This window comes from Triticum aestivum, chromosome 6B (assembly GCF_018294505.1).
Source record: "Triticum aestivum cultivar Chinese Spring chromosome 6B, IWGSC CS RefSeq v2.1, whole genome shotgun sequence".
Classification (NCBI taxonomy): Eukaryota; Viridiplantae; Streptophyta; class Magnoliopsida; order Poales; family Poaceae; genus Triticum; species Triticum aestivum.
In genome coordinates, this window is record NC_057810.1 from 514,605,898 (window position 1) to 514,619,235 (window position 13,338).

At 46.9% G+C, this 13,338-nt stretch overlaps 2 protein-coding genes across 6 annotated transcripts; both read right to left on the reverse strand.

The window, feature by feature from the left end:
* Positions 1 to 987: 987 nt before the first annotated feature.
* LOC123134332 (histone-lysine N-methyltransferase, H3 lysine-9 specific) lies at positions 988 to 2,470 on the reverse strand. Its single transcript, XM_044553601.1, has one exon. It carries the CDS (start codon positions 2,082 to 2,084, stop codon positions 1,167 to 1,169), a length of 918 nt encoding a protein of 305 aa, XP_044409536.1. The 5' UTR covers positions 2,085 to 2,470; the 3' UTR covers positions 988 to 1,166.
* A 4,764-nt stretch (positions 2,471 to 7,234) lies between these two features.
* LOC123137729 (ceramide kinase) lies at positions 7,235 to 12,719 on the reverse strand. 5 transcript variants are annotated; one of them, XM_044557572.1, is made up of 13 exons: positions 12,462 to 12,719; positions 11,551 to 11,709; positions 11,229 to 11,396; positions 11,047 to 11,139; positions 10,780 to 10,872; positions 9,989 to 10,253; positions 9,880 to 9,906; positions 9,683 to 9,767; positions 9,070 to 9,219; positions 8,538 to 8,639; positions 8,058 to 8,444; positions 7,611 to 7,677; positions 7,235 to 7,531 (listed from the first exon to the last, which is right to left on the reverse strand). In XM_044557572.1, exons 1-13 carry the CDS (start codon positions 12,555 to 12,557, stop codon positions 7,394 to 7,396), a joined length of 1,830 nt encoding a protein of 609 aa, XP_044413507.1. In that variant the 5' UTR covers positions 12,558 to 12,719; the 3' UTR covers positions 7,235 to 7,393. The 5 variants fall into 5 exon arrangements, with proteins under 5 accessions (XP_044413507.1, XP_044413506.1, XP_044413509.1 ...); XM_044557571.1 differs by having other exon boundaries at positions 7,611 to 7,692; XM_044557574.1 differs by having other exon boundaries at positions 7,611 to 7,692; positions 11,568 to 11,709; positions 12,462 to 12,481.
* Positions 12,720 to 13,338: the final 619 nt, after the last annotated feature.

Consider the following 13,338-nt stretch of genomic DNA (forward strand, 5'->3'; position numbering starts at 1 on the left):
TGCGGCCTGCCACCTGAAGCACCGTCTCCCACCACCATACCCGTAATTGGCTTCGCGGCCATACCACCCTGCCGGAGTCGCCAGCGTGGCAGGTATCCCTCCAACATATGGTTCTTCTTTGGCACCGGTGACCCATCCATCACCACGAGTGCACCAGTCAACTCCCATACTCCTTTTCATCGTCGTCTCCTCCCTATCTTCGAGTGGTTCCCCGTCATGGCCGGCTACATCATCCGCGTCTCCACCTTGGGCGCCACTTGTTTTCTCTATCTGCAAAATCAACTGATGTGTGAAAACATTTCAGGCAACTGATCAATAGTAAACGTCAGGGGTGTTAATGCCCTATGTTGTGTAAGTGTATTTCCTGCCGGCATGGCAACATATTTTATCCTCGCTAAACGATTAAGCTTGATAACACGAAATAATTGAAGTTTTAGGTTTATCCTAAGTTAAACTTGTTCAAGTTTGATCAAATCATAGAAAAATATATTAACATTCGGAACACCAAATTAGGCTCATGAGATTTTTATTATGAAATACTCCATCTGTCCCAAAATTCTTGTCTTAGATTTGTCTAAATACGGATGTATCAAGTCACCTTTTAATATTGGATACATCTATATCTAGACAAATTTAAGACAAGAATTTTGGGACGGAGGAAGTATATTTCATACTATGTGTATTTGGTGAAGATGATGATCTTATCACGTTTTCTATACAGTTTTTTTTTGGGTACATTTTCCTATAAAGTTGATTAAACTTAAACAAGTTTGACTTAGAACAAACTTAAAACTTCAATCATTTTGGAACGGACGGAGTAGGTGCGAAAATGCTACTAAAGAATTGCAATGAATGAGCCGTGGTTTTCATATATATTTTCGAGAGTACGCCAATGGCATACCTTACTTTTATAGAAGGCAGAAAAACATTTACAAGAATTTGTGTAGGATGCGAACATCCCCACAAGGATGCCGTCGTTTTTTCATCTTTCCAGGCTGTAATAACGGCAACAGTTTAAAAGCTCCAAAGGAGAGAAGAAAATGATACAGGAAGGGCTCATGATGTTACACAGATGAAGGAAAAAAAACAGAAGTTTACAGATCGCAAGTAAGCGTGTGCGTAGGACGCATGCAATGCATGCCTACGTCGCTCGGCCGGCTACAAGCCTACAATCTCTGCCGTCTGATCTGCTCCCTGAATTTGGCGATGAACTCGTCGGCCTTCCTGTCCACCTCGTCCGCCCCCTCCGGTCCCGGCCTGGTGGCCAGCTCGACAAGTTCTTCGTCCATAGACTCGCCATCCCCGCTGCCGTCGTAGCGACGGTTGCGACAGGCAACGAAGTCGCCGGGGAACGACCTTTCCGACGACGCGGCGGTCATCTCATCCGACCCATCAGCATCCTCTTCCCAATCGGTGCCCTCCTCCTCCTCCTCCTCCTCCACCTCCTCCTCCTCTTCCTCCTCGTTACACGACGACTGGTCACGAGGCGACCCGGAATCGTAACCCGGGAACTCCTTCTGCACGACTGACGGCGGCGTCGCGGCATTGAACTTCCGCGAGTCAAAGGCGTCAAGGACAGAGGGCGGCGAAGGAGCGGCGGGCGCGCCGGCCCAGAATCCTGCCGTGGACTCGGAGCTGTCCGTCTCTTCGCCAACGCTCTCTCCGCTGGCGCCACCGGCTTCGGTCGGCTCTTCCACGACCGTCTTCAGCCTCCGCACCGGCAAGGAGAACGGCCTCCCGCCCGCGCCGTCGTCCCCGTCATCGGCCGCCGCGTGGTCGGGCGCGACCACGACGAGCGGGTCGTCGGGATGGTACCGAGAGTTCCACGCCCGGGCGCCGTCCTTGGCGGCATCGCCGCCGTCGCCCGCGGCGGCGCCGTTCTTGTGCTGGGCGAAGACGCCGTAGGAGATGACGAGGCCGAGGAGGAAGAGGTGGGGCAGCTCCCACACCGCCTGGGCCACGGAGGGCAGCAGGGAAAGTACGCCGACGACGACGGCGAGCACCACGGCCGCAGGAACGAGCGCCGTGGGAATCGGCCTCGTTCGGCCCGTCTGTGTGGGAGCTTGGGCTGCCGAGCCGGCCATTGCGCGGAGAGAGCTAGCTAGCTAGGTAATTCGTGCGTCCGATCCTTGGTCGACTTTGGGTGGGATTGCCGGCCGTGCTTTTGCTCTAGTGTAACGTTGGTGGGTGCGCGCTCGGGATGCCTTGCTTTGCTCCAAGGAGAAGCTAGCATGCACGCAGACGCAGGCGCTGCATGCACGCGCACGCCGCTAAGCCTTGGCTGCAAAGTAAGAAGATGGTAGAGTGGAGGACGGCTGGCTGCTGGACGGAGGAAGATGATGAAGCTGCGCCGCGGTTCCAAAGGCTGCTCTGCCCGCGCCTCGCCCGCGTGGTCGCTTTGGCATAATCACGCCCACACGCCACGGCCGGGGAACCTCCTACAACCTAATGATTCCGTCCAATCTGCGAGTGTTAGTTTTTGCCTTCTTTTGCGAGTATTTTGACCGGGGAAGATTGTTTTTTGCGTTGAGCAGTGCGGCGGATGCTGGGCTACCACGCCAAAGACAAAGCTGCTTCTCGAGACAAGCGAAAAGAGAAAAGACGATGAGACGATTCGTCGTCGGGCCGTAGAGAAACAAAGACTCGGCCGTGTGCCCCACACAAAGGCACCGACACCCTCGGCATGAAACCTGAACCAGCCACGGCGGTCGCTTTGCCTTGCTCCATCCACACCGACCGACATCCGCTACGAGGCCGGTGATCATTCTCTTTTGCGCCTATGCGCGCCCCAGCTGCAGATCCCTCGATAGCGTCCGTATCTGTTACTCTACTATCCACATTACATAACCACCATGGTCTAATACATCACCACACCGACATGGTAAGTTTTCAGCAAACAACATGGTAAATTCATTTACCGCTATGGTTACTACATCACTACGTCGATGTAAGCATCATCACTTGGTAAATGTGTTATCATCATGGTACGTACTAACTGGTATGCATCATCACTGGCGATGCATTTTGTTTTACAAACGCACGAGCTATTTGTAAGTCACCTGAATTTTCAATTGGTGTAAGCCGCTGTCGCGTGAGAAGGAAGAAGTAGGGGAGGTGGAGCTTGAGGCGGAAGACGGGGTGACATGACGAGCGGCAGCGAAGTCAACCCCCGCGAGGCCGAGCCAGGACCTCTCGCTGCACGCAGCATCGAGTTGTGACCTCGCCGGCGGAGGCAAGGAAGAGAGTCAACTAGGGCAGGTGGGGTGCACTGGCTCACCGGAGAAATCTAATGATCGGGAAGGTTTAGAGGGATTAGCTGTGATGGAGTTACTTGTCGGCGTCGATGTCTCGTCGTTACTACTGCCTTAGGTCTGACAGCTGGACCCATAGTTTATGCAGTCAACAGCCGGGAAGAGAAAACAAAAGTGTGGGGACATGAGATTTGGTTGCCCTCATCCGACATAGATCGCCAAGTGTGGTCAACTAGCATAACAAGCGAATATTCCATAAATATGATAGCCTCTACCCCCCCCCCCCCCCCCCTTCTCTCAATTCTATCCTCCCCTGACAAAACCCTCAAGAGTAGAGGTTCTCAACTCAAGCCTCAAAGTCCTCAGCTCAAGGGCCCACTACTCCTCGCAACCTTCATTTGATCTTTCTCTCATGCCACCTACAATCGCCTGCCATCCTTCATGCTGTAGTCCAGCCGCGGACCCTCCTCCCCTCCTGACATTCATGCACCGTCGACCGCTATCTCCCGTCCCATCTCGCGACTTCTGAGCGCCGCCAGACACCATCATCTCCCTGTGCCGCTTCACGCCGATGCACCTCGCATCTTGCGTCGCTATCACACATCACCATCTCCTACTGCTGCCACACACCCCAGTCACTGCCCTGCATACAGGTGGTCGTCCCGAGCTCGATGTCCACGTCGCGACATCGCGCCTATTGTCAACCGTATTCCACCTTCCATCCCGAGGTTGATGCCAATGCTCTCCGGAGTTGAGTGGGGCTCATCACAATCCCGGTAGCCAGGATGAGAGAGAGAGAGGGGAAGCGAGAACAAAAAAATTACATGCTTGCTAGCACCGTTGTAATACTACAGTTCACCGGGACAATGAGTGTTTCTAGGGAATTAGTCAGGCTCTCTAGGTCTATGAATCAACGAATTAGCCTTGCACCTGCCTGCAGCGTGCCACACACCCGCTTCCTCGACGAGCTCGTTGGTTTTTGAAGATTCCTGCGTTCCGCTCATTCCATGTTTTTTTTTATTTGTGGGGTGAGAAATGAAGGCTAGTGTTGGAGTTGGGGAGAATTTTGAGGGGTGAAAAAGTAGAGAAGGCCTCCGACGGCTATTTGAGGGCTCAATTTGAGTGCTAGTGTTAAAAGTGCCCGAAACTAAACACTTGGCAGCTATACTACAGTAAAAAAAACTGGCAGTCCTATCCACCGGCAGCAGAAAGCCAGAAACGGCCGCTCAAAAAAAAAGCCAGAAACGGCCGCCCGCGCGCACCGCATCCAAAATTGCGGCAACATGCGGATTTTAATTAGCTCAGCTGCTGTGTGGGCCGGAACAGGCAACTTGTTCTTGTTGTTACCCTCTGCGGTCTGCCGATCCACCGACCAAGAGTAAAACTTCAGCTTCCTCTCAAAAGAGGAGGACAGTACAACTTCAATCGAAGTGTTAGAATAAATCCGAGGCACTCCATCTATCATCCGAAGATCAAGCAATCACACGTGCACGACATCGAGATTTGTTAACGAGGTTCACCGATATGGCTACATCCCCGGGACCTGACTATAAGCGCTCCTCCCCATGACACCGCTACAATACCGCACCCGGTCGCCCTGGACACCGGCACATGCCGCCGGCTTCCCCTGCGTTCCGGTGCTATTATATTGGCATAGGTTACATCATGTGTCTACCCTCGCTATATATGAGAGGCCTAGGATACAAGTGTCCTACTAGGACACGACTTCACATCCTATGTAAACACGATACAACTACAAGTCCAACTGTAACCTACCTTGTACACAATATTCGACACAATTCCAACAAACTCCACCTTGGCGAATATTCTCCACCACCTTGAGTTCGTCAATGCATCAAACTTCCATGTACATTGGACTTGAGCTTATCCCATGAGTACCGCTGCTACTACAAAGACTCCATGTGACTCCACCTGCAACTTGTAGTCATCCCGAGTCAAACTCGTAGTCACCACATGTATGACCACCAGAGCCCTGGCCCGTCTCCATGTCCCGTGCATACCGCACGCCTCGCCGCTATTACTGCGTCGAGCCTCCGCTGTCCTGGTCGAGTCTCAAGGGTCGCGAACCACACCACTCAACCCCACTGCAGAGTACCACCGATCACCGCCGACCGATGACGAGTTTCACGCTTCCATCAGACCACCGGGCTCCAGTCCAAACTACGTGTCACTCGCTTTTTTCACCTGCTGAATAGGCTTCGACCCCGTCGACTTACGCCGTAGCCCCTCAATACAGCTCCACCTTCAACATGACTCCATGGTAGATGATCAATCCACTCTTGCGCCTCATTGACTTCAAGCTCCGTGTATACACCACCTTGAATCAATCCTGCGCCATAGTCTTGTCGAAGCCACACAATCCTCGGGCCTGTGTCGCGTGTTTCCACGCCCAGAAGTTGGTCACCATCAGCATCACGCCCCTATGTCGTCGTCGCCGATCCACCACCGTCTTCTATATCAACCGACTTGCGTCGATCCGTCAGACTGTCTAGTCCAACCCAGCCGAACTTATCCGACTGCAACGACACGCTTCAAGGCTTCCAAATCATCTTCCGTGAATTTTCATCCATCACATGATAATTTCATCTTAGCTGACATGACTTCCCGCAACGCCCTCAAGCATCCATGTTGTGCCAACAAATTTTTTATCCTTGTCTGCCATAACCCAAGGCTTTCAGTTCCGTTGAACTTCTCCACCTCAAACCCAGTACCCATTGGCGCCTGGTTCTTCGTATGGTTGACCTTATGAAAAATACATGAGCAATCTCCTTCTGATGCACAAGTACACGACATCCGTGTACTACTAGCAGTTCCAAAAAAACCTTTTGATCTTCACGTGTAGTAGCCCTGGCTCAACCTCCCATGCTGGTTGTTGCTTTGTCAATGTCCCACCTAGTATGTATCGCTCGATGGATTTCCTTTCTGCCGATTGATCTGCTTTGCCTCTGTCTCGTCGTACGTCTCTTCTACGACTGCCTGCACCAGCCTTTCAAGCGAGCATGCAAGACTCCGTTCCTGAGACGACTTCCTTCCGGGACTCGGTCCCGTTTTGGTCTCCAAACAAATCTCCTGAGTCGATCAGCCCTGCCATGTAGCACGCTGCCACGCGCACCAGCTAGCCCCGCTGGGCCAGCCCACACCGTGCGTCGCTTGCCTTGGCTTCAGCCGCGCCGCCTGTACGCTCGCCCGATGGATCAACACGATCGATCGCCACACGTTTGCCGCCGCCGATGCTTTTGCCTCGTATCCGCATCTCGTTCTGATTACTGCTCGAAGATCACAGCACGACCAATCCTGCCTCGATGGTAACTCGCCGATGATATGCATCCCGTATTACGATCGCTTCCGCAGATTTATGTCGATGCATCTTCTTCCTCTAGATCAACTTTCACGACCTTCAAAACAACCTAGCTCGTGATACCACTTGTTAGAATAAATCCGAGGCACTCTGTCGATCATCCGAGGATCAAGCAATCACACGTGCACGACACCGAGATTTGTTAACGAGGTTCACCGATATGGCTACATCCCCGGGGCCTGACTATGGGCGCTCCTCCCCATGACACCGCTACAATACCGCACCCGGTCGCCCTGGACACCGGCACATGCCGCCGGCTTCCCCTGCGTTCCGGTGCTATTATGTTGTCATATGTTACATCGTGTGTCTACCCCCGCTATATATGAGAGGCCTAGGATACAAGTATCCTACTAGGACACGACTTCACATCCTATGTAAACACGATACAACTACAAGTCCAACTGTAACCTACCTTGTACACAATATTCGACACAATTCCAACACGAAGTGTTGTTGAGCTACAACGAATATTGTCGTATGCCAAATTAGCTTCCTGCAAGAACCAGATCAATCCGTGTCCGCAATGCAAATTTTACAGCATTGCGACGCACGAAAATTCATCTGTTTTTTTTAGCATAATCTGTAGCTCTTCCTTCCTTGGACATTGAAGAAAACGCTGCCCGGTTCTTTATTGCGTGGTACGAGAACCGCAGTTTACATATCTATATCTACATGAGGTTCTTCTACAACTCTACAACAGTAACTATTCTGATGTCTTCCCTTTGTGAAAGAAGGGAGGGAAGCTATAACTTATGGGGCATTGCTACACCTCTGGCCCTGACGCGAAGAGGTTGACAAGGCCCCGGCAAGCTTGGACAGACACTTCGCAGGCCTGAAAAAGCTCGCCATCCAAGTTCCATACGCTTTCGTCGTGTGATGAGATGAAGGTAAATGCTCGTGTCTACAGAAATTGGAAACATCTAAATTAAATAAAATGAAGGTTTTAAACAGGGAAGAGCGTAAAGAAGGGAAAAGAATACCTTATGATGTTCAACAAACTTGAAGGTTAAAGGGTCCGACCCCTTCTTAGTAAATTGTGTCAGATGCCTGCAGATAGAACGGCTACCTCAAACAAACTCTAGAGCTAGAGATAAAAGGAAGAGGTTTGTACTCCCTCCGATCCATATTATCTGTCGCTCAAACAGATGCATTTAGCACTGAAATACGTCTAGATACATTCGTTTGAGCAACAAGTAATATGGATCGGAGGGAGTAGTATTTTGTAGCGATTTTTGCAACCTTATTTAGTTAGGAAAAGTAACAGCAGAAGTGAGTAAACAGACATCGACTGTTGTGAGGTCCAACTTGACACAAAGTTTTTAGATGTAATTTGGTTAAATAAAATAGTTCTGGAAATACGTTTAGTAATCACTTCTCAGTGCAGAGTACTGTGAAACAAGCTGAACAAGTAGTAACAGTATTCTTACCACAAATATAAGGGAAGAGGGCAATCTCTAATGAGCAGAAGGTGTAGAAAACCATCTGAGAGGTGTGCTTCAGCCACTAGGCCATCAGGGGCTCTTTCATTGCGACATGAAATGACAGCTGCACCGACACTTAGAAAACGCCCCTCGGACCAGATCCATTTTGGGTTATTATGAATCGTTTGAGAGCTGTTTGGAATCTCATCTTCTGAATTTTGTCCAGGCGTTGAAGTTTCTTTGCATACAGAACAATTTGCTTGGCAAATTGTTTTGCGAGATCTTTTTCTACGAGATTGCAGTGGTTGTACTTCATCTGCAACATTCTCTGCTGATGCAGCAAATGAATGAGAGTTCTCATTCTCAAGAAAAGCCACTTTTGCATCATAAGATCTGAAAAATGGCACGCAATTGTCAGTTTGTGATCAAACTGAATAAGAAGCATAGCACAAGAAAGGATACTTGCCACCGGCTACTATTAATTACCTGTGCTTCAGGAAGACCATAGTTCCAGAAAAATCATAACGTGCAGGGCCCATCCATCGGTAGTTTTCACTCTCCCTTATGACTTCTCCATAAAATCCATATCTACAGGCAGAATCCAAAAGAATCAACTAATATGCAGAAGAACAATCCAGAGGGGGTTCATATAGTGATATGCACTTGCACGGACTTGGTAAAATTGTATGATCAATCTATGTTAAATGCAAGTCCATAACTATCAGTAATGCACAAGAAACATCAACAGGAAGAACTTACTTACATCAAACAATGAAAGCAAGGCTAAGTCTAGCTAAGTTCAACATTATTTAAGGAGAATAAAATGAAAACTGGAACTCCTATAACTTCTGCCAGATATATTGAGTTAATGTTACAGTAGTTGCAGGATATCTATGGTGGCAGTGCACATTAGCACATTTAAGAAATTGATGGTCGACATTAAAATTCATGTATTTCCTCGCTCTCAGTTCATACAAGCACTAGGTAGCTACATCATGCCCTAAAGGAAGTTATATACCCTGCAAATGAAGCTGCATAGCGTACAGTAGGTAAAACCTCAGCTGATGGGCTACTCTTCCACCTGACTACTTGAGCTATATCAAGCGCTATCCTTCTACCAAAGATAATAAGCAGGGCAGAAGTCACAGCATCTCGTTCCCCAGTTGTGCTGCATGGATCAATATAAGATGTTTACAGCCAGCAAAGAACTGCCATCGATAAGTACATAATGTGTGCACAAAAATAGTCCATCTATAACAAGCCCGCAAATGGACATTGGTATGCATGAACTAAAAGGACATTAAGCTCAAAATGTAAGAAATTAGGCAAGACAATATAATTGTTTTGAAAGATGAAGGTGATGCTAATTTGGCAGGTGTACCAATTACAGCATACTTGCACACTGCTCCAACAGACAGATGAACGGATGGTAATGGTGGATCTGTCCAATGTCCTAAAGGATGAGGATCATAACCAGCTTACATGCAATGCTGTACAACTACAGATTTAAGGGGATTGAATTGCCATGATCTATGCAACTTTCTACCCCTAAAAATAAGGCTCTCGGCTATTTAGTACTGAAAAGTGTAGTTTCTCCTTGCGTGGTTACACCTAGGTGTCTCGATCAGTACCTGAGTACAATAGCATCTGTTGAGCCAGAAGGAATTATGCCAAGCCTAAACCAATCATTTGGGAAGAAGACTGGAGGAACTTGATCTGCAGTAGTACCAATTTCAACATAAAACAAAGCTATCAGTCGTGTCGCTGGCCCTAAATTTTTTGCAGTTTTAAGATAGACAAAATAACTGAGTTTCGGTTACTCATTGACCTCCAGTAGATGATTCTGTATTTGGATCTGCAACAAGAAGCACACAAAATTACTTATACAAGAAATTGCTCTACATAATATGTGGTACATGTAACCAAAAGGGACATACTTAATGATGAGATGTCTAATCCAACAACAGATTTTCCAGTCGAAAGAAGAGGTTCATGATCATCAGATTTGTTGGAACCCACACGGAGCATGACATTTACAGCATCTGATGTGGCCGTACTGTTGTTTAGCCCATCGTTCCTGCATCCTTGGCATTTCTCAGTGCTTCCAAAATATCCAAAGCCCTCTGGAGTTGGAGGATAAGAAATCTTATTCCTCGAATTTAGTAGTCCATTCAGGATTTCATTAAATAAACCATCACCACCCTATAAATGTGAAGTTTGGAGAGTATACAAGTAAAATGCGATGGAATTCAATAAGTTCAGTAACAGATTGAAAAAAAAAGTAGGAGTACAGGATTTGAGTTTTTTTTTCTCTAGAAGTAAAGCATGGAATTATAATTTTTCTTTAACAGTACACACCGGAAGATTTCAGATGCCATATGAAAAAACTCTAGGGCACGTGGGAAGTGACCCTGTGAAATCTCTTCACCAAGGCATATATAGTGTGTTCACACTGATGTACCAGGTTGTTGTTTATTAAGGGGGCGAATTCCCATTTTGTGCTTTAATCTCTTATCAGCTTGCACCTTAAAATAAACTAGTGATGATTAATAATAGTCATTCTAAAAGTACTAATAATTACATAACAGGTTGGAAATAAGAAATTCAGGACTCGTCTCACTGAAAACGACTTCAAGCATCATGACTAATTAATTGTAGTTCTACAATACTTCCCGAACTATAAGAACAGAAAATGTTAACCAAGTATTATAAAAATAAATCAACATACCACTGCAACAACACCGTCAAATTTCTTGAGCTCTTTATCTGATATTGATGCTAAGGTGTCATATGCATGTCCTGCTCTCTCCGTGATTATCACCTGAAGATGTAAACATGTTGTGAACATAAGTTAGAGGACCGAGGGTTGTTTGTGAGAATTTTGATGTCACAAACTCATCAGTAACAAATATAGAAAGAAAGAATCATGCATAGACATTATTGCACGCCTATAATTCCTTTTGTTGTTTTTGCTTCTATGAGCAAACATGTTTACCTTTGTATTTACTTTCGCCCGGTCAAATAAAGGAGCTACCATTTCCCAATTTTTGCAACCTCTACCTTTTCCACAAAGTGGATGGACAAACACCTACAGTTTGTGGAATAGTTAGTTAGCCAAAATGCTCAATAATATGATAGCAGTGATAAGGGATATATGGAAGAGCGTGTCAGAACTACCATCAGGTTCTTGGGCCTGTCCTGTTCATTATTTATGCATGCACTGAGATGCTCAACCCAGCTTTTGCAGGTCTCCGGGTCTTTGTGTCCAAAAAGATATTCACAAGGTACCAATTGAGAAGGGTGTTTTCTTGATCTGGTGATTACATGTACGGCAAAGCGGTGCATCTGCATGAGCAACAGCTTTTTAAAGAGAACATGAGCATAAAACATGGCATGTGAAAGAACTTCTAATAATGCATTTGGCTAAAAAAGAGCAGAAGCTTTTGACAAAAACTACAGAAAAGGAACTCCGTAAAATAACTAAAAGAAATGCTATAACCTCACTATTTTTCTTGCCTTGGGCGACAATTCTTGTATTCCAAGGTCCACATACAGGACCTTCATCAAGAAGCTCCACAGCATAAACATCCGAAAACTTGATTTTATTCTCTAATTTTGGTAGTAATCCGATAGATGACAAACATGAAGAACCCAATTCCTGCAAAATTTAGTGTGATGAGCAGAAACCACAGTCACGCTGCAAAAAAGTAAGACAATATCCTCCTGCATATACTTATCATTTGCAACTCAAGAACGTAATCCTTGAGGCACAAGCAAAACTGGAACACCTATCCTTGTTGACAGAACTAGATGCTTGTAAAATACTAAAATGTGATATTCACATATTTGGCTTTGCACACCAGCTGGATCACTTTCTTGAAGAGGGGAACTAAGGCTGAGGTTGTGATTTACAAGAGATAGAGTCACAAACGCACAGGATGATTCTTAGTTTCTCGTTTGGGTACTTAAAATAATGCATTTTATGCTCCCCGATTTGCAAGGGGTTCAGCTGGCCAGTGGCTAGTGGCAACCATCCTCCTCTTGTACTAAATCAGCAACAATTAAATTAATATGTATCGTACTTCTTTTCCAAACGAAAGCAAGAACTTCAATGTTGTCCGAGGCGTGTAACCATGCTTTTAATGAACAATCTACGCGGCTAACCCACGCTTCTTTATGAATCTGCAATTACTTATGCCGTCTCCACTTTACCTATCCGCCACCCAACTCTTCGGTTCAACCCCCGAAGCTGCAAATCTACCTACAGCCCACCGTACAATTCGACTAAGAAAACACAAAGTTCCTTCAGATTAAGTGCTGAAAAACGAACTAAATCCGTACGATCTGGCAATAGCATTCGGCGAGCAGAGACGAGCGGGAGGCCAGCCACAGTCAGAGCCAGAGGCGTACCGGGTGGAGAGGCAGGAAGGAGAGGCCGTCGTGGCCGAGGGTGACGGCGACCTCCCCGACGCCGCCCAGGAACAGCACCTCGCCGTCGCCCTGCATGGTCTCCCCTCTCTGTTGCCGTTGCTGAGCTCGACCGTGCCGTTCGCTCTATTTTTTCCGTTGCCGCTGCTTGTTCTTCCGGCGGGGACGGGTACGGGGGCGCGGTTGTCTTTCGGCTGGACTTTGTGCGCGTGCGATTGATTGGGTCTTTTTAGATCTGGTCCGCGCTGCTGGTTTCCTCCCGAAACACGTTCCTGACCGGAGACTAGTCGTCCTCGTATCCATTGCTTTTTTTTTCTCGAAATAAAGTATCCAGTGTTTTGAGTTCCGAGTGGTGATTGTTGACTGACGTTCCTTCAGTCAAATGATTGAGTACTCCTTTCCAAAATCTTGGGTGCCTAAGCTATTAAATTATTTTTTCAAATCTATATTGTCTCTTGTACGATTATTGGAAGCTAACCACTTTTTTAGCCGAAACCGTGAACAATAGTTCTAGGCATTTTATTAAATAAAATATATACATGCAAAGTCTAAACAATGCAAAAATAAAAATCACCCAATGCCTGCTCTAGTAATCATCAAATAAATTACAAGTCCTGTTTTATTTAGACTCTGATCTTATCTGCCTGGACTGGTTTAGCTCTGATCTGAGTAGTCTGCAGGCCCTCCTTCAGGTAATGTTTTCATGTGTGAATGCTAGGTGTCGCTCTTCTAAAAATCTTGTCATTTCTGCTCATCCATATGCTCCAGCAACCCATAACTATAATCTCCATAGCAATATCTTGAAAGATTGATCTTTGTAAGCTGAATTTCGTCATATGCAGATACCTCTCTGCTTGCC